Consider the following 22,931-nt stretch of genomic DNA (forward strand, 5'->3'; position numbering starts at 1 on the left):
CACCTATAATAACATTATTTTAACTATACAGGAATCATTAAAATGGATTGGGATTTTTTTAATGCCTAGTTTAACCCTTTCACTGCCAGGCTTTCCCACAGTAGGTATTTCAGTTGAAACTTGAGTTTCATTTTCCCCAGACAAGCAAGCTGAAAGTGGACAATATTCAAAGCCAGTGTACAGATTGATAAGCATTACTGCAGTAGTCTACTCAGAATTCAATATGCATCGACTCCAGCAATGGCCCAAGAAAGCAACAACTGTCAACTAAGGGAGTGAGAGAGACTGTTAATTAGCTTGAGGCTTATTAAGCCAAGATGACATCTTGTATTCAAGGTCAAATCTTACAAAAATAATTTAAATACTAAGGCAAGCTACAGCAGTGTTGGAAGAGGGTTAACATTTAATATCATGCTATCCTTCTCCCTCTTTTAAAACACACATGCACACAAGTGCACGCACACACAAACACAATCTTGCTTTAGAATCTTGAAGCCAAATGAGCTGAAAGATAGGGCAAAGATTGGAATTTAATGCATTCTAAATCTGATCAAGAGAAGATATTTCCTGTACTTAATAAAAGTACAGTTTCAATAAGAACTTAACCACATGACCAGTCTGAAGATATTTACAATTTCTTGTTCATGTAATGTAAAATGTTAACAGAAAATAATAAAAAGGAAACTTCAATACAGCTTTACAATGCAGTTCATGATGAATACTATACAACTTCATCTCTATCCCATACACATGCTCCTGCAATTGTGAATTATCTTTGTCTTAAAAATCTCTTATTCCCCCTCAAAAAACATACCCCCACCCAATCCACCCCATTCATAAGCATCTAACTTTGTTGCAAATAATAATTTGTCAACCCAAATATAAGCCCAAGACATCATCTACCATCTGCAGAAGCTAACCAAAGCATTGTTCCCAAACACATTCCATTAATTAAAGAATTAAAGGCGACCATACTCCGAAGGCTGAGACGAGGATGGGATAGTAACTAGCTAAGAATACTTTTACAGATATTGCACGAATCTGCAGGGAGCCCTAGTGTGCAGTTTCCTCAGTGTATCATGCTCTGTCCTGTAAGACTGGCCTGTGCAAGCATGTGGATGGCATTGAGATCTGCTTCTGTCAAGGCAGAGGGATCTCCAGTCAGACACTCCACTTCATACTGCACAGGTTCATGTTGCAAAAGAATTTCTTGTCCATGTGCAGAATGCACCAGCTGTATTGGCTGTCCATCGGCTGACACTGTCACTGACACTGGGCCATGAGCGCTTGCCACGCTCATGATCCGTGCAGCATGTGGCGGATGAATGTTATGATGCACAGCTTGCAGATGTTGAGAAACAGATCCTCCAACAGGCAGGTGTATAGCTGCACGAGTTGGAGTGTGAGTCAGGATGTGTGCAGTTGTGATGGCTTGTGCACCTGCGTGATTAGGAGTCTGGAATGAGTCCAAGCTGGAAACTGTATGCTCACTGAGACGGGAGGTTGCCTGCTGGGACTCAACATCTGTCCAGTGCACAATGTTGCGGGGCAGTGTCATCCGTGCCTGTAGACATGATCACCGTGGTAACACTAACTTGGTCTTTCTGCTGCTGCTGCTGCTGCTGCTGCTGTTGCTGTGGCTTGGGTGTTCTTTTCTTTGGTTTTATCTTCTCTGTCTCGGGGTTCCACTCTGCATGGCTGGTTAGGTGGGAGTTGAGATATTCTTTGCGAAAGAAACTCTTGCTGCAGTATTGGCACTGGTATTTCCTTATACCTGTGTGAGTCTGCTCGTGCCTTTTTAAACTCCCTGAAACCACGAATGATTAGTTTCACAATTATTCCTGCAAAATTTTATTTGCTCAGCATTTCCTAGGAAATGTGCTACAAAATACTCCCACTTCAAAAAAAAAAGAAAAAACCAACAAAAAAAAAAAGACCCCAAAAAACCTCACAGGTCTTTCGTGATTCTAGGACAAACTATGCGTATCAGGAAGGTGAAATTTCTATTGGTGCTGGAATTAATGAACCAGGAGCTGAACACTTACTTGCTGCAGTGAACATTTTTCCACACTGATTGCACATAAAGACCTTGGGCATGGTTGGGTGCTTAAATTCCTTATGCCGATTGAGACGGTGTTGGTAGTAAATGTGCGCCCACATGTGTCACATGATACTGGAGTTCCTCGGCCAGTCGCATGAGCTTTCAGGTGGTAACGCAGAGAAGCACTACGGAAGAAGTCTCGGCCACACTGGTTGCATCTGACAAACACAGCAGAAAGGTAATAATACTGACCTATGCTTAAGAACATCTATATTTATAGAAAACTAAGGTACATTTGAAATTCTGAAGGTACAGCCTAACCTTTTATCATGACACTCCTCATTCCAAATGTGTGATTAAACAAAAAAGTAGAAATATTACACCATTTCCATTCTGCTCAATATTCTCAAGCATTCAGGGACCAGACTGCTTAATTAGCCATTTGGTTAATGAAATAGCACGCCATAAAGCTGAGCCCTAGGGTGTAACTGTAAAGTAAATGTATTTGCACTTTAAAGTGCCAGGACACTCACAAGTATGGCCTTATGCCTGTATGCTTGCGCATGTGAATGCGCTGGCTCTTGCGGTTGGAGAAGGACTTGCTACAGATGTTACAGCTGAAAGGCTTGATGCCTGTGTGCTTGTACAGATGAACTGTAACAAAGCATTTATGGTAAGACACAAACTTCTTTGGGATATAAAAAGCGACATCTAAAAAAAAAGTCTTTTAGTGCACATTTCCTGACCTAGAAATGGATGCTGCAGTCTTCATTTGCTTTGTCATCTAACTAACAATGCCATTAACAGCCACTCTTTGTATATTTGTACATTTTATGATAACTAACTTTAAAACTGTTTCACAAATTCAATATGCAGACAAGCAAATGGTAATCAATGGATCGCAAGTACAAAAGCTTCCCACAGATTTGTGACATACTATCTAGGTAAGCACATCTGGGATCTGGCACACAATGCTATGAGTGACCAAGATCAGCGATGGTTGGGAGCAAGCACTTCTGGCAATATAAAACATTCTGTGTTATATGCAAACTTTTCATAGCCTGTGGGAAATATAAGAGCATAATATGCTGCACACTCTTCTGTAAATTAAGAGACCAATACATTGCTTCTCATCCATTAATCATTTTACTTTGACCACCACTGTCTCCTGCTGGTCCACTTACTTTTAAAGGCAACATCTCCCTTGACATTACGGCCACAATGGTCACACTTATGCCTGGTTTTTGCTTTCCTGTTGGACACTTGTGAAAATGCTGCTGCTGCTGCTGCTGTTGAGTTCCATGAAGATGCTGGAGATGCCTGAGTCTTTTCAGTCCTGTCTTTTCCTTTGTCCTTCTTGTTTTGCAATCCTCCCATCTTATCTGAAAACAATAAGCGCAATTAAAAGTTACCTTTTTCAGGAATTAATGGATTTTTTCCACTTACCTCTACTACTGTTCAATTCTTCTTTTAAAAGGAAATCAACAATCCAAATTTTTAAAAATCCAAATGCCAAAGATATTAATAGAACATGCAGTTCAAATAAATGATACTTTTCCCCAGATTGACATACTTAAAAATTCTCTCCTTCTTACCTACAATAGCAGCAACAGCTTTCCCAACTGTCTCATCTTCACGTTTGCTGGCAGAAGAAGCAGGAGGTTCTGTGGTAACACATACTTCCTCTCTGTTTTGAGGAGATTTGTCAGTTTTGCTGTTTGCCCTGCCAATGTTCTTTGGGTCATCCAAAGGTTCTCCTGAATTGTCTGTCATCTCTGTTTGCTGATTTTCTTTCCCTAAAAATGTTAATATATTAGTCACAGCCATGCTACACCAACTGGTAAACTCAACATCCTAGACATCAACTTCAGCTTGCTGTTTTAGGCAAAAGACAGTTAACCTCAAGTGTTACTCAGGCTTAACACTGCACCTGTGGTCTGATCAGGTTACAGAAAAATGATCAGGGCTAACAGTTTATATGTAAAACTCCAAACCCAACAGAAAATCATTTTTAATTTTCCAAGTTTGAATACTGTTTGGGGTCATGTCAAAGAAGCTAAGACATAGTGCAAAACTATTGTAAGAAAGAGATAAGAAAAATGGATGACAAAAAACTGCTATTCCATATGACGTTAATACACATCCTTGTTACTTATTTACATGAGGAATCTATCTTTGGCAATCCATACTTGTGATATCTGCTGTGGTAATTCAGCAATATGTCTATCAACACCATCATAGCTTCAAGATCACAAAGTGTTGTGCTTCCATTATTGTTTTAAATGAACCAAATACATGATTTACAATTTCTTTACCCAGCTGTTTTTTTTAGGCATTTTCTAGCTTTTTTTTTCTAACACTCAGTAGAGATCAACAAACACTTATATGTTGTTGTATGATAATGGTACCATAGCATATCTATGCCATGGAAACATTAAAACATATGCATTAATGAGCTCTGATTCATTGGCATTATAAAAGGGTAGAAATTTAAAAACAAAATTAAACTACTCATGTTCTGAGAATATGAAATTGCTTAATACTCCTCTTGTATTGAGGTCTGTTGTAACTGGGAGGAAAAACACTGCTGATATACAAAGACATTTCTAAAGTACTGATAGCAAAACACTAAAGATATTATTTTCCTACCTGAATTACTAACAATTTTGGAATAGACACATTCTGGAATCTGCAAAGCAAAGAACAAAATAAGTAAATAAAGGAGTATATTAAATACACTAAATTAATATCTAATTATGAGTTTCACAGATTCAAGCAAGTTTACTGTATACTTCAGTTACATCTGTTTAAAAATATGCTAAAAAAATTGCCATGCTCTTCATTACTAGAACAATTCTCAAATATCTATGCACATGCTACATAGCAGCACAAAAATAAAGCAACAGCACCATACCCCTTGTCTGAAGTATCTGCAGAATTTTTCCACTCGTTCTTGTATCAAAGGGTTGCGATGTTTGACAGGTGCAACAGCAACTGAATCAGCCATACAGCAAGTACCCATATAAAGTAAAACATCATAGGTCATGCCACACCAAAAGAAGTTTCTCCGCAGCTTGGCCTGAGTATCTTGCTGGCTAAGATGGTTTTCTTCCTCTTGTTAGTTTAAACAAACAAAAATGAAATTTTTATCGTAAATTATATTTCTTTCCGACTGACCAGATGACATGACCATTGGAGATAAGCTACATTTGCTCTTTAACTATCAAAAGTTGACTTCCTAATGGTGAGCTATCACTTGTCGGGCAGGTGGGATGCTCCACTGGTCAGGTAAGAAACAGACCTGAGAATGAGACAGCTAACAAACTGACACCAAAGCCAGGACCAAGAGGTTCTACCTGCAGCATGCACACCTGTAACCAGAAAATATCCATCCACCTCTGAATGTTGTATCTCACAAGCTGTGATACTTGGTCTTCAGCATCACCCATCGCCTGTCTCCAGAACTGCAGCAATTCAAACATGACCTTGGGAAAGAAGGTCAGCTGCAAAATTTGTCCCATCAAGTGTCGGCACTTCTACTCTAATGAGCTATGGACAAAAGAGAAGGCTTCCATCCAAATTATCAATGCCCAGGTCATAGGCAAACAGACCCAGATACTGCAAGTAAGAAAGCTCATCCCTAGCTGAATAAAACCGTAAGAGGGCTGGTGATCTGACTTGTGGGCATTGATCAACCAACCTACATCTTTAAGAATAAAGAGACAAGTATCTTGGTTATGACAGAGAAAGTTCTAGAGCCATTTAAAGCTAGTTACATTTGCACCAGGCAACGAGAATTGCCAATTTTCAGGCACACAGCAAGAAAAGTCTGCACACCAGGCATTTTCTAGCTCACAGGGAATCAATTTTAAATGGTTAACAAGTGAATGTTGCTTATTTACTTCCGATGGTTTGTCAAAGGTCAAGGAAGAAACAAATAGCTGACTGAAATCTATTTTTCTAAAATTGCTTAACTAGTTTTTATTAGCTGAATAACAATGGATATATGGAAATTGAAGCTTAACTTTTTCTTCTTTACTTTTTTTGACAGATCAAGTATCCATTCACTTCTGTAATAATAAAGGCATAAGTCTGAAACCTATAACCTTCTGCCCCTAAAATCAAGTACAATAACCAGAAAGCCACAAAGTCCTTCCAGTTACATGCTAGATGCCATGTGAAGAAATAGTTAATAACTGGCATTGAGAAGGGTGTATTAATAAGCTGCACTACAGAAATATTAATCTATGCTTTACTCCTCACGAGTCATTGGAGACATTTATGCCTGGAACTCGAGTATATTGTGTTCAAACACCTGCGAACGAAAAATTAAGAAACCATAAATCAAACTCAATTTTAAAGAGCACTTCTTACAGTATTCTGCATCAAATCATTCACAAATTTGTTACCAATATGAGCAGTTTTGATAGCCTCCTGCCGGAGTTTCTCAGTTAAAAGAATCTGACGTGGTTCAGCATTGGGCTTGGACAGGGGTTTGTAATACAATGACCCATTGATAATGCAATAGGACTTGGCCTGATGCCGAATCTGCTCCTGCTGCTGCTTGGCTAAGGAAGCTGGGAAGGTGCCATCGGTCAAAAACTGAATCAAGTCGCTATAGCTATTCTCCTCCTCCTCATCCTGGAAGATGAAGACAAGCTTGAAGTCAGTGTACAGGAGAATATGGGAAGTAAAATTATACATAAAAATAAAAGTCGCTAATAAACAAATCAGAAAAATCTATAGACGACCATTATTAAGTGTAATTCAACTTGAGATGTGAGTTTAATTGTGCACATTGTTACAAACCTTTTTTATTTTAAACATTTGGATAGAAAGAAAGGAGAAGGTGGGTGGATGGCAAGTGATTTGCAGGGGGATGCATGGGTGTGAACATCTCATGATGACTGCTTGTCTCTGCTGTAACTGCATCATTGAGAGATTATACATGTATAAACCGTGATTGTTAGAGCTGAGGCCATTCACTTATTCCCTTTTGCTGTTATTTGAGGTTATTCATTTCTGCAGTAGACTTGCATTCTTCACTTTGTATGCAGTAAACAACTAAATGCAAATTAAAAAATAGGTATATTTTGATGAGTAGTACCATAAAATTGGAACCTGAATTATTGTCAGAACAATTCTTTTCTGTCAAGGCTTTTCTTTCTATGTTTCTATGTCTGTTGGTGTGTCAGAACTTGCTGAGGGTAGGAAGCATTCAGGATAAAGATTGTTGCCAGTGTTCTTTTATATTGGAGGTCTGGGTCTGACGGAGAGGGTTTCAAAGAGGATATTCAAATAGACTGTAATGCAAGATTTTGTTTAATGGGGGTGAGGGGGATATAATTTTAATACATCTTAATGTACATCTGTAGATTAATCATTTTGTTGTTTGCTGAATAATTCCTGATATTATATTTCTTTAAATCAGCTTCTGATATATCTTCTCTAAAAGAAACTGCAGAGTGTGTGGTGTGTGAAACACCCTTATATTCTAATGTTCATTTACACATTTTTTTTTCAACCAGCTTTATCCATTCAAGATGACAATTTGTATGGATATACTGAACAAACAACATTCTCTGCGCATTAATACTTTATATACATATTTTTATATTTCTTTAAACAGATTAAACTGAGAATATGATCACTGTTGTGAAGCATTTACTGCCAATCAGTTGTACATAGACTGTAACAATTCCTCCAAGCAAGAATGTAAAATTTAATTTCTATTTACCTCTGACATGTGAAAATCATTGTCATCAATATAAATGCCACCCAAAGACAGGACTTTTAACTTGCTTGAGGCGCGAAACGCTGCTTTGTTGCGCCGAGGGTTGTCACAGACACATTCTGGGCAGGCATGGATATAAGCATCCAAGTCAAGGCTCATGCCTTTCCAAAACATTCATGTCCAAAAGGTGTTTCAGCATTCTGACACGACCCACATGATCTTCTGTAAACAAAAACTGAAAATACTAAATGTTACGACTTACCTTAAAACTTGAGATGACTTGAGAGGTTTATGGATGAAACTTTTTAGGTTATGGCAAGATTACTTTGCATTAAGCCTTTTTCTTCTTAGATTTAGAAAGCACATTCAGTTTACTGCACTATCAATCATGCATGTCAAGTACATTTTAAATGAACTATTCTAAATTTCAATTTGATAAACAAAAACACATGCACTGTTATCAGTAACTGTACCTATGATTAAGACTGCCAATGCCCATGTTTATTAAGATAGATTATGCATGTTGAAGCATACACAGAGTGCTTTTTATCCAAAAACGTTAGTTAAGCAGACATTAAATTCCAGAAAGGGGATAACTTGTGATCATGTACTACTTGCAGCCTATGTAAAGATCTCGCTTAAAAAAGAATGTACATAAAAACAACCACACGAAGTACTTAAAAGGATCACAAAACCTACAGATCTATTCACCTTTTCCAAGCCTGGTTTGGTTGTGTGAAGTAGGCATGAAGATTAAAAGAACCCAACCGTGGAGATTTCTTACAATATATTCCTAGTTCTTAATGATTTTAAAATTAAGCATTAATTCTTAAAAGGAAGGAAAGAGTGTCTGTACCTCCTCTGACATGTGCCTTTCTCAAAAGACCAAATCGCGCCTTCTCCTTGGTGATGATAAGACGACCTGTAGCTTTCCCAACAAGACCATAAAGTTTTCCTTCCTTCAAGGCAAGGGTTTCTCCGAGCCGCCTAATGGCACGCTTAAAGTCGACGGTTACATGTGGAGGATAAGTTCCTTGCTCCTTGTAGCATTTGATTACTAAGTAGTAGGTATCCAAATCCAGCTGTTTATTATATGATAAAAAAAAATTTAATGGGACTTTTACTTCCAGTCTTGACTATGTTGTAACATTTCTTCTTTTTTTGGTTTTGCGGGACAGGAATTGGAGGAAGGAGGCACAAAGAAATATACATACAGAAAATCAAAATTTTAAATTATATTTTGCAATTTAAAATAGTGTATCTAGACAAAGTATAAGTAACATGTGAACTTGAATTCATTCTTCAAAGCAAATCAAAATTGAAACCCAAAGTTGTTGCAAGAATACAAAATAGCATTACTTCCTAGTCTGTCCTGAATTTTTGATATAAATTTTTAATTTCTTTTAATGGACTGTTCTAGATTAAAACTGTTAAGCATGATTTTATTTATGAAATTATAAAGGGCTGCACTAAAATGACAACTCTGATCAACCACTGTCATTGTTGCCATTGCTGCCAGCATGCACTACCATACACATAGCATAGAATCTATAGTTTTAGCCTCTTTCCCAATAGAAGACACTGATGTTTATGAATGTTGCAAATAGCACATAATTACTTGTACACTTTAGTGAATCAGCATCCTGCAGTGCACCCATGCTGTTTATCTAAAACTAATTTTGAATTTGAGCTAGCTTTTATTTAAGCCTTTTATTTATGTAACCATTATCACATTTGCTATGTGCTTAACCTTTCATCAAATTCACATTCCCTGCTTTGCCAGGTAAAGAAAAAAAATATACCTGTTCAACCGAGTTAATCAAGCCATCAGATGGAGATTCTTTGCACTCGACAGCTACAGATGCTTTGGATCCCTCCACGCGCACTTTTGGAGGTCTACCTCGTTTGCGTTTTTCCGGCAGTGCTGAAGTATTTAAGACACGGCAATCATCTGACTGTGAAATAGGTTCTTCTTTCTTGACCTGCAGTTCAGCTCTGGCTTTGTATGTAAGAGTTCTTTTACGGTTAGAGGAGCGAGTAACCATTGTTGGAGCTGTCTTGACTTTACTTCTCACTGATGAGTTGCTTCCTGGTTCATATGTTGCATCTGTAACAAATCCCAAGGGTTAACAAACTTATGACTCACATCTGAGGATGCAAATAAATCATATAAATGTGGACAAAAGCAGGTAAACAAAGATTTTAAGATGGCATGCAGCCAGTTTTTTTTTAAACGTTTAAAATGTGTTCAGTGCCTTGAGTTTTACCATGGTCTTCTTCGTCACCAAAATCACTGGCATCCTCAAAGTCATCTTCTGTGGCCCCATCATAAACAATATTTTCAGCACTTTCTTTCTTGTTAGCCACTTCTTCTGTCTCTCCCCTTTTCTTGCTGTTTGGCAGATGGCTGATTCTAATGATAGCAGAATCATCAAAGGTTACCATATCATCTCCTGAGACAGGTAAAGCCTCTAGTTTTACTGTGGGGAGGAGGTCAAGATTTAAGTCAGATACTTGTGAAGACTGCAGAGCTGCAGAGGTTCTGAGACCCCCATAGGCTGCCATTAGAAGTTCCACAGTTTGTCTCTCTTGGTCTTCGCTCAGCTGTACTTCTGAGGCACAAGAGCCAACCTCTTTGTGGCTCAGTTTATCTGGAAACCGTGGTTCCCTAGATTTAAATGAGAACTCTCATTATCATTGATTCCAACTAAGACTAAGCCAAAGATTAATCATTGTTAATGTTTGGAAATACATGCAATAGAATGGAACTGCTCTCTCGTTACAGAATATCCTTAATTAAAATTACTTTCTCTAAAAATTCTGAGCTCTGTAACATTTTTATCAATTCCTGGAAAACAAATTAAATACCTTATCGTTAAAGAAAGACATTTTATAATTTATAACAATAAGTTACCTGCCAAATGTCACAAAAGCTGGAGTATAATCAACTTCAGGTGAAAGAGATGTGCGAAGTGGCATTAAGAATACCTCAAGGCATTTGTCCCACATCTTTGGATAAGACTTGACAAAACGATCCAAACTTTTCTCCACTCTTTTCCAACGTTCATCTACCACAAACAAATAATTCTACAACTAAAAGAGTATTTACAGATATTTCTCAGATTAAAAGTAGTCTTCAATTTCTTTGATCTTTAAAGTCAGTGATTTTTTGATGATGCCTAGGTTTCCTCTAGCCTTTGTGTGTTCTACATTGTATTTTGTGTGGAGATGTAAAGCACTTTGAGCCTGGTTTCAGGGATATAGTATCATATATTCACTGTTACAGTATTTACAATATTGACTTTTTAGAATCCACATCTGCTGCAATTTTCCAATAAGAATAAATTTTGTTCTTTCACCGTTATCATGCAATATGAGATAACATTAAGAGTTTTGAACTAGGTTACAAATTTAATCTTTATGGTTAAAAAAAGTGTACACATCATAAAGGGTAATGTAATGCAATCAGATTACTTGGACATATAAGTTTGATGCACAGACTGAGAGAACATATCCACAGTCTGCTTGTCTGTATTACACTCTTTAACACTTTTCTTTATGATTTCATTAAAAAAAAATATTCAGGTCTCCAACTACTTAAATCAGTTTCATGACCAGCCAGAACACTTACTAAACACACCCCATCATTCCAGCAGATATATAGAATCAATATAATGAATGTTATATTTATTTAAATACTGCCAGTAAATGTGTAAGTGACATCAAAGAACTGCTTAAAAATTACAGAATGTGAGAGCCCCAAAAATAATGACCTCTAAAAACACAGCAAACCCACTGCTTCACTTCTATAAGGATTGTCTCTGGCATCTTTGTTTAATATAAACCTACCAGCAGAGTTTGCTATTTGTGAAAGAAATGTTGGAGAGATGCTAGCCAATTCAAGATCCTGCATATTAATGTAAAGATATATATCCTTTGTAGTCCGATTCTGTTGCAAGCACACCTTGTCCATGACACCATATCTGAAAACATTTAAACAATGTTACAATAAACAGAATGATAGGTACTCTTAACACTGCCTTTTCTTCTGTGCCATTATTCCATGTGAATATTAACATATTTTCTACCTTTTCCACAGGTATTAATTTTGCATGACAGCAACAGTCCATGCTATGCCCCAAATATTCACAAAGCCTTTATTTAGGATATTTACCAATGATTTGCACATTATGTTTTAGCACTGTGCATACTTGACAAGCAAAAGTGTCAGCAAACACAAACACAAATTCTGTAACAAATGTTGTCCAACATTTTCTGCAAACTGTTCTTGATTTTGGATGGGTCTGCTCTTGAAAATACGTACACACTTTAGGAGAAAATCAGATCCATACAACTATAAATTTAGCCAAATTATTCTGTGATATCTTTAATATACCTCCACTACCTGCATATGAGATTGAGTATGAAATGTGTGAGCGTAGCTGAAGAAATCGTCTCAATCACGGTGGCCTCAGGAAACTGGGAAAAACTGTCCAGAGCAACAGCCACATAAACCTGCTTCCTTCCAGTAGCATAGGGTCCAAATACCTGGATCTCAACCTGGATAAAAAAAGGTGATGATGCAAGTTACAAACCCAAATTTTATGATTACCACACTTTTTACAAATTAATTTTAATAAGAAGACTCTAACATGTTATCAGAAGAATACCACCTTCAGCAAACAAAATGATTATTCAAATAAACTGTTTGCTTTGATTCTTTGAAATTTAATTCTGTTGCAAACATCCACTAAATAAATCTCTTGTCTTTCTGGCATTTTATTACTTTCTGCTTTTATAGTTTCAGTCTTATCAAAGAATCAATAATGATTAAGTAATTAAGATAAGCTGTACAGCAACAAATTGCATATAAATTTACTTATCAAAAAGAAAAAATTACAGCTAATGTGAAAATATTACAATATTTATTGAAGAAATAAACATTAATTTCAAGATACCTTTTGCCAGAAGTGATTTGTGGTCTCCGGTGACACAAACAAAACATCCATTTCAGTTGTCATCTCCTGTTCTTCTCCCAATTGATTGTCATAGCTCCCATGTTTGGCAAAGTGACCCATGGCGGCACTAGGTCCCCGCACACCACGTGAGAGACAGTCAGTACACTTGTGGAGAATTTTGCGCACCAAATTAATGATACCCACCCAATAGTATTCTGAAGATAAACGCTCTACAGTTTTCTCCATACCATAGTGTGTACCTGTGGAAATAGTTCCAAATATTTATGTTATATTTAGATATTGTAAAATGTGATCATTAACATGAAAGTTTTCCTTATTAAAACTATGTATAAATAACCTAATGTTAGCTAGTCAGTACTTCTGGCTATCTCTTTTTTTTCTATTTTGTACTCAGCAAATAAATTATTTAAAGTTAATCTCTCAATATTATATAGTAACTGCATGGATATTCCATTGCATAAATAATTTAAATCTGTGTAGATATTGTGAATAGACAAGTTTTAGTAACTGTTTTATTCACACAAAGTTAGGCATAGGGAATGAGTTTTCAATTCTGAAACTTCAATACCGCTTTGGAGGGATCGAGACACATTAGTGTTTGTATCGTTTTTAACTTTCATAAACAACTGACATACATAACCAGTAAAATCTCCTGACTGAATTCCATTTAAAATTCACACACGGTCCTGTAACAATGTTTTATTTACAATTTATTGCAACATACTTTTAAGGATTTGTAATGAAATAAACTAAGGGGAACATTTATTTTGGGGGGGACCACAAATTCGGCCAAGATAGCACATCAGTGCGCGACCGGTGTAACCCAGCTTTGACCTACCGTCATCCCCAATGTGGCACTTCATTACTGCTTCATGCTTTTCTTCGTCTGTGCAGCAGCACTTTCTGAGAATCTGTGTATGATCTGATTCATTTTCTGGAGTTTTTGTTGTTTCTTCGTCACCCTGAATGTTTATGGATCGTTTTGGACGTCCACCAGTATAATAAAGCTGTCCATCTATAACTTCAAAGGTCTTAGACCGCTTGCGCACCGCTCGGCGATCCACTTTTTTACAGTCTTTAGGAAATGTGCCATACTGTAAATACTGACGAACAATATTTAAATTGTTACGAGTTTTGCATTCGTTAAAGACCTGCGCTGACATTATTTGTGTAAACGCCGCGGGGAATGTTACAGTTGTTTAAGTAGGTGTCGATGCAACAAAGGCCACCATATTGCAAGGACCCGGATAAGAAGCGCTAACTGGGGTTATACAAATTTGTCCCGGAATAGTCAGAAGGACGAGTACGAAAACCTGGGAAAGACGTTGCCTTTATCTTAAACTACAGAACCAACTTAGAGATATGAAATGTGATTATATCAATTTCTCATTCATCTCTTGCGATTAATGACAGGCGAAACTGTTCTATTCATCGTCAAAAATGTTTTCCGCTTCCTTCACTTCCTCAGACACTGAGACACGTCCGTTGTAATGGTAGTCCTCGGTTGTGTGCAAAGGTGAGAGTCTTTTTACTGAGTTTTTGAACTGGGCAAATAGGAAACAACCATGTTATCTATATTTTTAACTATTTTTCTTTTTAAATCCCAGTGCAGTTACGGAGTTTCCTAAATAAACAATAATTCGGCGTTTTTCTTCATAAAAAAGAGCATATTATAGTTTATGTCTCAGAATGTCCATAATCCTTTGAGGACCACGATCTCTGTTGCCCGGCTACTGACCCTAATAGTTTAACAATAACTAATCAACATTGTAATAATGAGTGGTACAACGCTTCTTGAGCTGTATATAGTCGGTTACTTTATTTTGCCCAACCAAGTTGAGGGTGGCCCCCATTGATGCAGCGTCCCGACATGGTTACAACCTGGCAGCAAGTGATGACTTCTCAGGATTCAAGGGACAAGGAAACCTTATTGCTAATGTTTAAATGCGCGCTTCTTACTCAGCTTCGAAGACCAGCATTTGTAGTCTTCAAAGATCCCCAGTGACGTCCTTTTGGAGTTATCTATTTCCTAGCTCACAGATCAAAAGCCAATGGTTGCTAGGTTGTCATCGGTCCCTGAGCCAGCAGCGAGGGCTGAGAGCAAGAATTGACAAGCACATAGACACTTTCCTAACTCGATGCATCACACATCTCATAAGCGCATGTATATGTATCACAAATGTTTAAAAAAATTACTTTCACTGTAAAATATTTTTCAGGTATTCTGCATTACTTTGTCCTTACACTCGCATACAGCAGTACATAAAAAACTAGTGAACATATTGTGTTAACATATCACGACTTTATTTCTAAATATCAGTACCACCAAAACAATTATAAAATAACTAACATGCATGAAAAGTAAAGTGTTCACGAAGTGGCTATGGAGCATTTAGTGAAAATCATGCTTGCATAGCTTTACACTTAAAAACACTTTTGCAAGCTCAAGAATGACATGCTCGAACAACACTGCTGTTTGGTCTGCAGATGTCTAAAAAGCAGGACACAAAGTTATTACATTTGTTTAAAAAGCTTATTGACTATTTAGAACAGGTACAATGGTAAATTTTCAGAACTGAAGATATTGTACAATGAACCAAAGCAGACTATATTTTTTTGGAACCCCTTCAAAGCTGTTTGTGCAATACCTCACACAAAAATACAAAACCAAGTGGGTACACACTAAATTTAAAAATAATCACTTTTATGTATTGAAAAGACTGATGAAAGAATAGGGGATAGAAAAGCAAAGTCTACAACCATGACTAAAAGGAAAGGTACATGTTAAAGGATCCCATAGCCTGGTGACTGAACATTAGTGATCCACATCTCGGGCACTAACAATCTGTCCATGATACTTCCCCTTTCACTACAAACTATTAAAGGTAAGACAAAGAAACACCCTGAAAATAGAAATCAAACATCTGAAATGTTGGAAAACAGCAAGTTAGACAATGAAGTTTGATCATTCATATCCCTGATAGAGAAAAAAGCAAAATTGAACATAGTTCATTATTTATTGTTATTCAAGCTTTTTATTCTATGCTTGTTCCCATTCACATTTATTCAGTAAAAAGCAGGCACATCTATTACAAAAAATTTGGCAATTTAGCTGTTGAATGTTGGTAAATGGTACTCCTGGTCTCTTGCAGTTTTATGTACAGTATTTTTTTAATCAGCTCTTTGTTCTATTTCTTTAATTTAAACTGCCTCAACAACTAAAAAGGTCAATAGGAACACTATTCATAACATTGTCTAAATGTTTTCCTCATCTCTCCCCTCTCAATTCCCATGACAACAAGGTTCACAGAACAATAAACTTTTCAGCTTTGTAACTTCCTTTTTCCACAAACATTTTATACAAAGAATGAGTTTGCAATGACTTGCTTTAATGTTTGTAGGATCAAACACATTACTATAAAATTTTAATTACTTTCACATAGATTATGAATGAATCAAACCTTTTTAAGTCTTTTAGCTTATTTTTTTTGGTACTGTAGATTTTGATGTAACTATAGGAAATCAGAATGCAGCTCTAATATCCAAAATATCTCTTCCTACACCAGACAAAGGTCTTTAAGAAACTGAACTTGTAGTTCAAGAAAATGTCTTCTGAATTTTATGGCATGTATCACAGATAATGCACATTCCAATGACAGTTTAAAAAAATGTATACGAGTTGACAATACTTCTGACAACTTCCATGGTCTAACATTCTTAGCAAGAGCAAATGTTTTAGATAATGTAGTTCTCAATAGATAAGAATCCATACTTCCATACACTGGACAAATAAACTGCTTCAGGAGAGGGTGCATGCTCTTTGCACATTTGTGGCATCAAACATCAATGATAGGAAGTAAATGCTAGAAATAAAAACCATTTCTGCAACATTAAAAAACTTTGTGTGGCAATAACATTTATATTACACATGTAATGCTGTACTGTTAAGCAGACGGTTGGTCACAGCACATATTGGAAACAGCAGATGCCGTGCTATGGGTGAGAAAAGGCAGCAACCTGAGAACACTCCCACAAACATGATATGTAAAAATCATAAATTGAAGGAATTAAGCTAATGCAAATTCACCCATACACTTTAAAATGTAATGTTATGATGCCACCCAGTTACAAGATCTCATACATCCATCAAAATGCAATTGAGAACCTGCATCTCAAAATTCTGCATAAATGTTGGTGGAAAATATGTGCCTGTTACTCAGTATTAAAACCAAAATTGCCAAACTTTTTATGTTTGATTGGCAATAATGTAAACTCTGACAGAGTTAAATTTTCTACTGGTAATGTTTCTTTCTTCCTAGGGCACTAAGTACAAATCAAGCAGTACTGCTAATATTAAAGAAAATCTATTTAATGTGTGCTAATATACAAAAAGCAACAATCACGCTTATGCATAATGGAGGGATGAAATCAGCTTTCATGACACATTCAGTATAACAACAATTGAGAATGATAAGCACAGAAATCCAATGTTGCTGCTGTTATTGTTTTTATTATGTCTGCATACTCCAGGAAAAGAACTTGAAGTGCCATTCAAATACACCTTTTCAGCAAGCCAATGGAGCAAAACAACCACCATGGTTGCAAGTCAAACCAGTTAAAGTCCTAAGACCTCTTTCCCCTAAACTGTAAAAGTAGTTACTTGAGATTTACTTTTAAGTCATGCAATGTTCTAATAATAATGATTTCGATTTAATAGCAGAAAACACAGGAAAACAGAAAACTAAAGTGTAAGCTTGACAGCTGCTCTGGTTTCACAAAGGTAATGACATTTAGCACTGATGGAATATTCTGCCAGATAGGAATATTGGCATTTGTATCATGGTTTCAAGTTCTAATGGTAAGGTCATGCTGACAGACAAAGTAAAACTGCAAGACATTCAACTCATCAGTCCCAATCCTTCTTTAGTGTCAAATTCCATTCCCATTCCGTATAACAGTTTTTATCATCATCTATAAATCGACTCTCCACTTTGTATTCACCCCGAGCTATTAGCCCAGAAGGAGTCTCGTCTTCGGGAGCTGTGTAAGTAATCAGGTCTGTGGATGGTCCATAACTGCCCATCATGTGGGAATCTTTTTCCACTGCAAAAACAAAACAGAAAAACAAAAGGTTTGTCACATTAATAGTCATTTATGAAGTCCCAGCGATAGTTTGCCGCTTGCTAGTGTTATAGAAAATGCCAAATAATTATAGTAAATGCACAAACATACAATGAGGACCTGATTATTGCTGTATCAACAAGTATCTTTACGTTACTTTTCATTAAAAAAAAAAAAAAAAAAAGAGGATAGGGAATAAGACCAAAAGAAACAAGACGGAAGGTGGCTTTCAAATAACTAGCCAACACCTCAGCATGGACGGTAGATATGAATCACCTTACCATCATTGTTTCCTAACAGTTCAAAAGAACTCCTGTATATTTTTATTTTAACTGTTTGCTTTCATCAAGCAGTATACAGGAGGTACCAGAAACCACTACTCTGACTAATCTGAAGACTAAAACTAATCGTGTTTAATGGTCTCCTTTTTCCCCTACTGAATAAAAACATTTTAAATAAAAATATGTATCAAAAGAAAGTTTGACCCTTTATTCTTTTATTCTATGTCACTAGCAGCTTACTTTCTACAATTTAAATGTGTCTACTATTTCAGTCACACCAAAGCATGATCAATAAACCCATATCACCTGCCACTGCAGTATGAAATTTTTACAAGATGACATCCTTTTTCTCTAGCCATAAGGTAATTTTTATGTCCTGTGATGCTTTAATGTTACTATTAAAGGTACAATTTAAATAGCAACACAGACCACGATTCAAATGGAAGGCAGGATTCCATTTAAGTAAAGCCTCACTTTTTTTTTTGCAGAACAGGAACAACCATGTAGACAGGATGTGAACAAAAGCAATTCCATTAACAGTAATGACGAGAGGTAAGAACCCTACCTGGCATGGTTCATAAAATGTTTAGCATTTTTCTTTATAGAGTATTATTTTAAAATGAAGTATTTAAAGTATTCCAATTAAAGCTGTGCAGTGTCATGCATGCTTGAATTTGGCAAGTTATCTCAAAGTGTACCTATTGCACCACTCATGTACTTTAGAATTTACAATTATTGCCCCTAGGAAATAAAATATCACATTAACTCTTAAAAATGATTTAAATACATTATTTTAAAAGAATATGGATCTTTCAATGAAAATGAACTTAAATTTATAATTATCTCATTATACTGTATCTTCCTGGTTTGTTAAAAGGAAGTACTTGAACGAAACTTCCTTTTCTAAAATGTTCACATCTGAATGCAAAATAAATTACAGCTATCACACAAAGAAACATTAAAGTATGAAACATAAAATCAGAAATACGCACCACGGATACCTTTCCTGTACAGCTTTTGTTCATACTTTAGACCTGTGACGATATCCCGCTGAACGTAGAACTGTATTCTTACTCGATATTTGCAGCCCTCTTTCAGGATAATTTTCCTCTTTTTAATCTCTTCTTTAGGCACTGGAGATAAACAACACTAAAACAATGAAGGTGGTACCTTATTTGTAAGTTGCACAAAAAAAAAAAAAAAAAAAAAAGAAGAAAACTTGAACTGGTACAAAGAATATATTTATACTAAGTGTATTGCATACAATCAATGTTATTTTAAAAAAAAAAAAAAACCACAATTGTACAACTTTCCATTGCTTGAAATCTCATTACATAAATAGTGATGCCAAATTAAGGTAGCTCATCCTTTAAGACTGAAAACCTGTCATCTATCCCACAAACATATTTTAGCTTAAAATAAATTTGCTTCATTATTTTGTACCCACTGAAACACATCCCACCAAAACATTCTGCTCTGCTCTTGCTCAATATACATCTCTCAGTCTTAACATATCTGCAAGCAAATTTGTTTCTCATTCTTAGCATAAAAATGGGAGTAAGCTTTCAGAATACCAGCTTCATGCTTTAACTTTAACAATACCTCAACACCATTAGGCTGCATGAAAAAAATCTCAATAATGCCAAGGCGCCTACATCTCTCAGCTTACTACATTGATTGCCTCATCTCTAGCCATACATATGCAAGTAGAATGTCATCAATATAAAGCAAAACTGGAAAATTAAAAAAAAAATTCTAAATTAATGGCTTAGCCAGTCCCAGCATGAATTTTTTATGGCTTGTTAGTCTAGTTTCATGGAAAACAGCTGTTTTCCCCTCATATTTTTTCTTTACTACAAAAGCTTACACAAGCTTACAACTTTGCACCAATACTACTGCTGAGTTGTGTAACTTTTGAATAGCCACAAGGAGGTACCTAAATTCTCTGACTCTGCCTTTCACTGCCTAAATACCACAGAGCTTCACACAATAAGCTACCAAGATATGAAAGACAACATATTCTTGTAATCAACCATAACCAAACACTTTCACAAAAAATCAAGAGACCATCACTTACATGTAAGATCCAATTGCAAGTCATCACGTCCTTCCACCAAGATTATCAGTTTCATCACTTTTACTTTCCCTGGATAGTTGGGATCTAAAGATAAAAGTTACAGTCCTTACCATTACTATATACAATCTGACATGCATTTTAAATTGTTATTGTTGAAGGAAGACCAGATTTATAGCTTACAGTGCTTTCCAGGGCTTCCGTCAACAATGAATCAAAACCTCTACTTTTTAGGACTAGAAATATCAACCATCACTTCAGACACACAAAGGAGTCTAGCAGAATCTTTAACCTGCTTGTAATTTTTCATGCTATAGTACAAATGGTCATCCTTTCCTTTTTTGATGTGGACTGTCACATGAACCTGAGAATATATGCTTTTCTTGTTAAAGTTTTATCAATAAGGCGTGGAAAAATGGAAAGAATCTCCAACAAAAATGTCAGCAGGATGTTTATACTAGAACAAATTTAAATCAGCTTAAAGAAAAGAAATACGTGCAGAACTATGAAACAAAATTTAAAAGATTACACTAACCAACAACAATTGGTTCTCCGCCCGCCTTGCCAAGGAGTGCTTCCTTATACTTGCGCAAACTTTCATCTTCAGCATCCTGCTGCAAAATTTCTGCAAGAGACTTCTGTGCTGGTGGCTTGTAATTGGGGTTGTCATCCTGCTCTTCATCACCTGCTCCTTGATGGACTTCTTCTTGTTCTGCCATTATTGCTCTACAAATAAAAAGCAGATTTAAATTTCACACAAATTATATCTGCATTAAATGAAAATAAAATTATTAATCAAAACAATTATTTAAAAGAGAATTAGGGTAAAACTTCTTTCAGTCTAGTTGGATGCAATCTACCTGGGTTCATTTTTCTGATTATTCATTTGAGAGAGGTCCAGTGACGCAACGGTTAGTGCCTGTCACCAATACAGTGAAGGTTGGCTGCCCAGAGTTCATTTCTCGTCTCGGGCACGCTGTTCTTTCTCTGCACATGGCATCTGATTACAGGGCTGGCTGCCTTGCCGTAATATAGCCTCAGTTGCTGGCATGGCATAAAACACCGATTTCCTCCCCTCCCCCCTGATTATTCATTTAATGCTTTTTCTTAAAGTTAAAAAGTAGATAAGCTTTTTTTAAAAGCTATGTACCTTTTATTTTTATGTTTGGCCTAAATCATATTTGTATTTTACATATTTATAGCTGTCTTCCCTGTTTGCTGGTAAATCCATGAAATTATCAAAGAATCATGAGCAACAACACTCATCTAAACATAGCATTAAATATTATTCAACAGTTAAAGCAGATCTGCAAACAATTTTATATATGAACCTTCACTGGCATAAATGATGGCTCACTTGTATTTTTTGCACAAAAAGTGAATAAGAATCGACAGTCGCAGAACTAGAAGGTGTGGCACTTGACACAACAGTGTCTAATACATTTAATCACCATGCATATAAAACGTTCCACAAGTAAACGATATCAGAATCTTCTCTTCTTAGAAATGAAACAATAACATCTGCTACATATGAAATAACCCAAACCGAATTAATGATTAATCTAAGCAAACAAACGTAATGGTATACATCATTCCTGGAACGGTTTTTGTGCTTTGCGGAAGTGAATCTCTCGAAGTTGGCATAAGCAGGTGGTTGTCTTTAATATAACCACACATTCTTCTAAATCTACATAATCTGCACCTCCGATTGGTAAAAATTATAAAACTAGCAGAAAACACACGCGCGCTCTGATGTTGCCCGGTACGACAGTTTGATGACTCAACCACCTACTGTCTAGTAGGCTCGACATCCTGATTCTCTCTCGGTTCTCCTTCAGTGATACTTTCTTGAACAGGTTTGCAAATTAGCAAGAACATGCATTCACTGTAATCGATTCGAGTATTTTTTTAACAAAACTATTTCACTATGATGTTTTTATACTTTCAATTTTAAAAGAAGTCATGTAAATACCTTACGCAGCCTGGCCTGGGAAAACTGTCTCTGCTGCTTACGCCTTTCTTCTAGGAGATGGCGGTCTCGTTGACTTCCGGTCAAGGCGATAGAATATTATATTCTTGAAGTAAAAACAGAAAGTTAACATTTATACTTCAATATAAAGAAAAAGTAGTGAACAAAAAAGTAAGTCTTCAATTATTATTGTTTATTTCACTCATAAACAGTATACTTAAAGTTAAAATAAAACTGGAAAGCTATTGATTTGTGGGACTATTTGAGCGAACCCTTTGACCCAACAAGGCGTCACACACTTGTTTCTCTCGGCTCGTCTTCAAGAAATCTAGTTCATGGTCTTATCAGTTTAATTTCATTATAATTAATAGTGTTACAAGAGACTGTCTATAGTAATTTTTGTTTATTTTTATGTTCACTGTGAAGAGGATGTGTACTGTTTAGAGAGACGTAGTTGAGTCGCCAAATGTCTTGAGGCCATAGGTCCATGAACGAGGCATATGCGGGGCGGGAGCATCTGACCCATATCAAAACACGAAAAAAAAAAAGCACTCATAAATATGGAAATGAGACAAAGGTTTACACGCGAACTAAACCCAAACACGCTTTAGGCGATCGCCTGCAGCACAGTGATGGAGCAAAACCTTTCACGCCATAGCTAGGCACAATTAAACTACTTACTAACCCAGATCTGGACCAGGCTCGTCAGATAAGCGAAGTATTCCGTTTGGC

General features: G+C 36.3%; 2 protein-coding genes across 3 annotated transcripts; both read right to left on the reverse strand.

Moving 5' to 3' along the window:
- Positions 1 to 510: 510 nt before the first annotated feature.
- On the reverse strand, positions 511 to 14,019 carry LOC112560566. The gene is given in 19 exon segments (XM_025232493.1): positions 511 to 1,517; positions 1,519 to 1,807; positions 2,046 to 2,138; positions 2,141 to 2,259; positions 2,575 to 2,695; positions 3,226 to 3,423; positions 3,637 to 3,837; positions 4,691 to 4,730; positions 4,956 to 5,155; positions 6,451 to 6,682; positions 7,779 to 7,936; positions 8,632 to 8,857; positions 9,578 to 9,882; positions 10,031 to 10,443; positions 10,690 to 10,843; positions 11,625 to 11,758; positions 12,181 to 12,335; positions 12,734 to 12,993; positions 13,593 to 14,019. Coding segments are annotated over 19 exon segments (4,071 nt in total). The 5' UTR covers positions 13,918 to 14,019; the 3' UTR covers positions 511 to 1,069.
- A 1,020-nt stretch (positions 14,020 to 15,039) lies between these two features.
- Positions 15,040 to 22,903, reverse strand: LOC112575133 (rho GDP-dissociation inhibitor 1-like). Of its 2 annotated transcripts, XM_025256741.1 has the most exons (6): positions 22,885 to 22,903; positions 22,203 to 22,305; positions 20,766 to 20,956; positions 20,234 to 20,317; positions 19,149 to 19,289; positions 15,040 to 17,857 (listed from the first exon to the last, which is right to left on the reverse strand). In XM_025256741.1, the coding sequence occupies exons 3-6, from the start codon at positions 20,947 to 20,949 to the stop codon at positions 17,661 to 17,663; spliced, it is 606 nt and encodes a 201-aa protein (XP_025112526.1). In that variant the 5' UTR covers positions 20,950 to 20,956; positions 22,203 to 22,305; positions 22,885 to 22,903; the 3' UTR covers positions 15,040 to 17,660. The 2 variants fall into 2 exon arrangements, with proteins under 2 accessions (XP_025112526.1, XP_025112535.1); XM_025256750.1 differs by lacking the exon at positions 22,885 to 22,903 and having other exon boundaries at positions 22,208 to 22,305.
- Positions 22,904 to 22,931: the final 28 nt, after the last annotated feature.

This window comes from Pomacea canaliculata, linkage group LG1 (assembly GCF_003073045.1).
Source record: "Pomacea canaliculata isolate SZHN2017 linkage group LG1, ASM307304v1, whole genome shotgun sequence".
Lineage (NCBI taxonomy): Eukaryota > Metazoa > Mollusca > Gastropoda > Architaenioglossa > Ampullariidae > Pomacea > Pomacea canaliculata.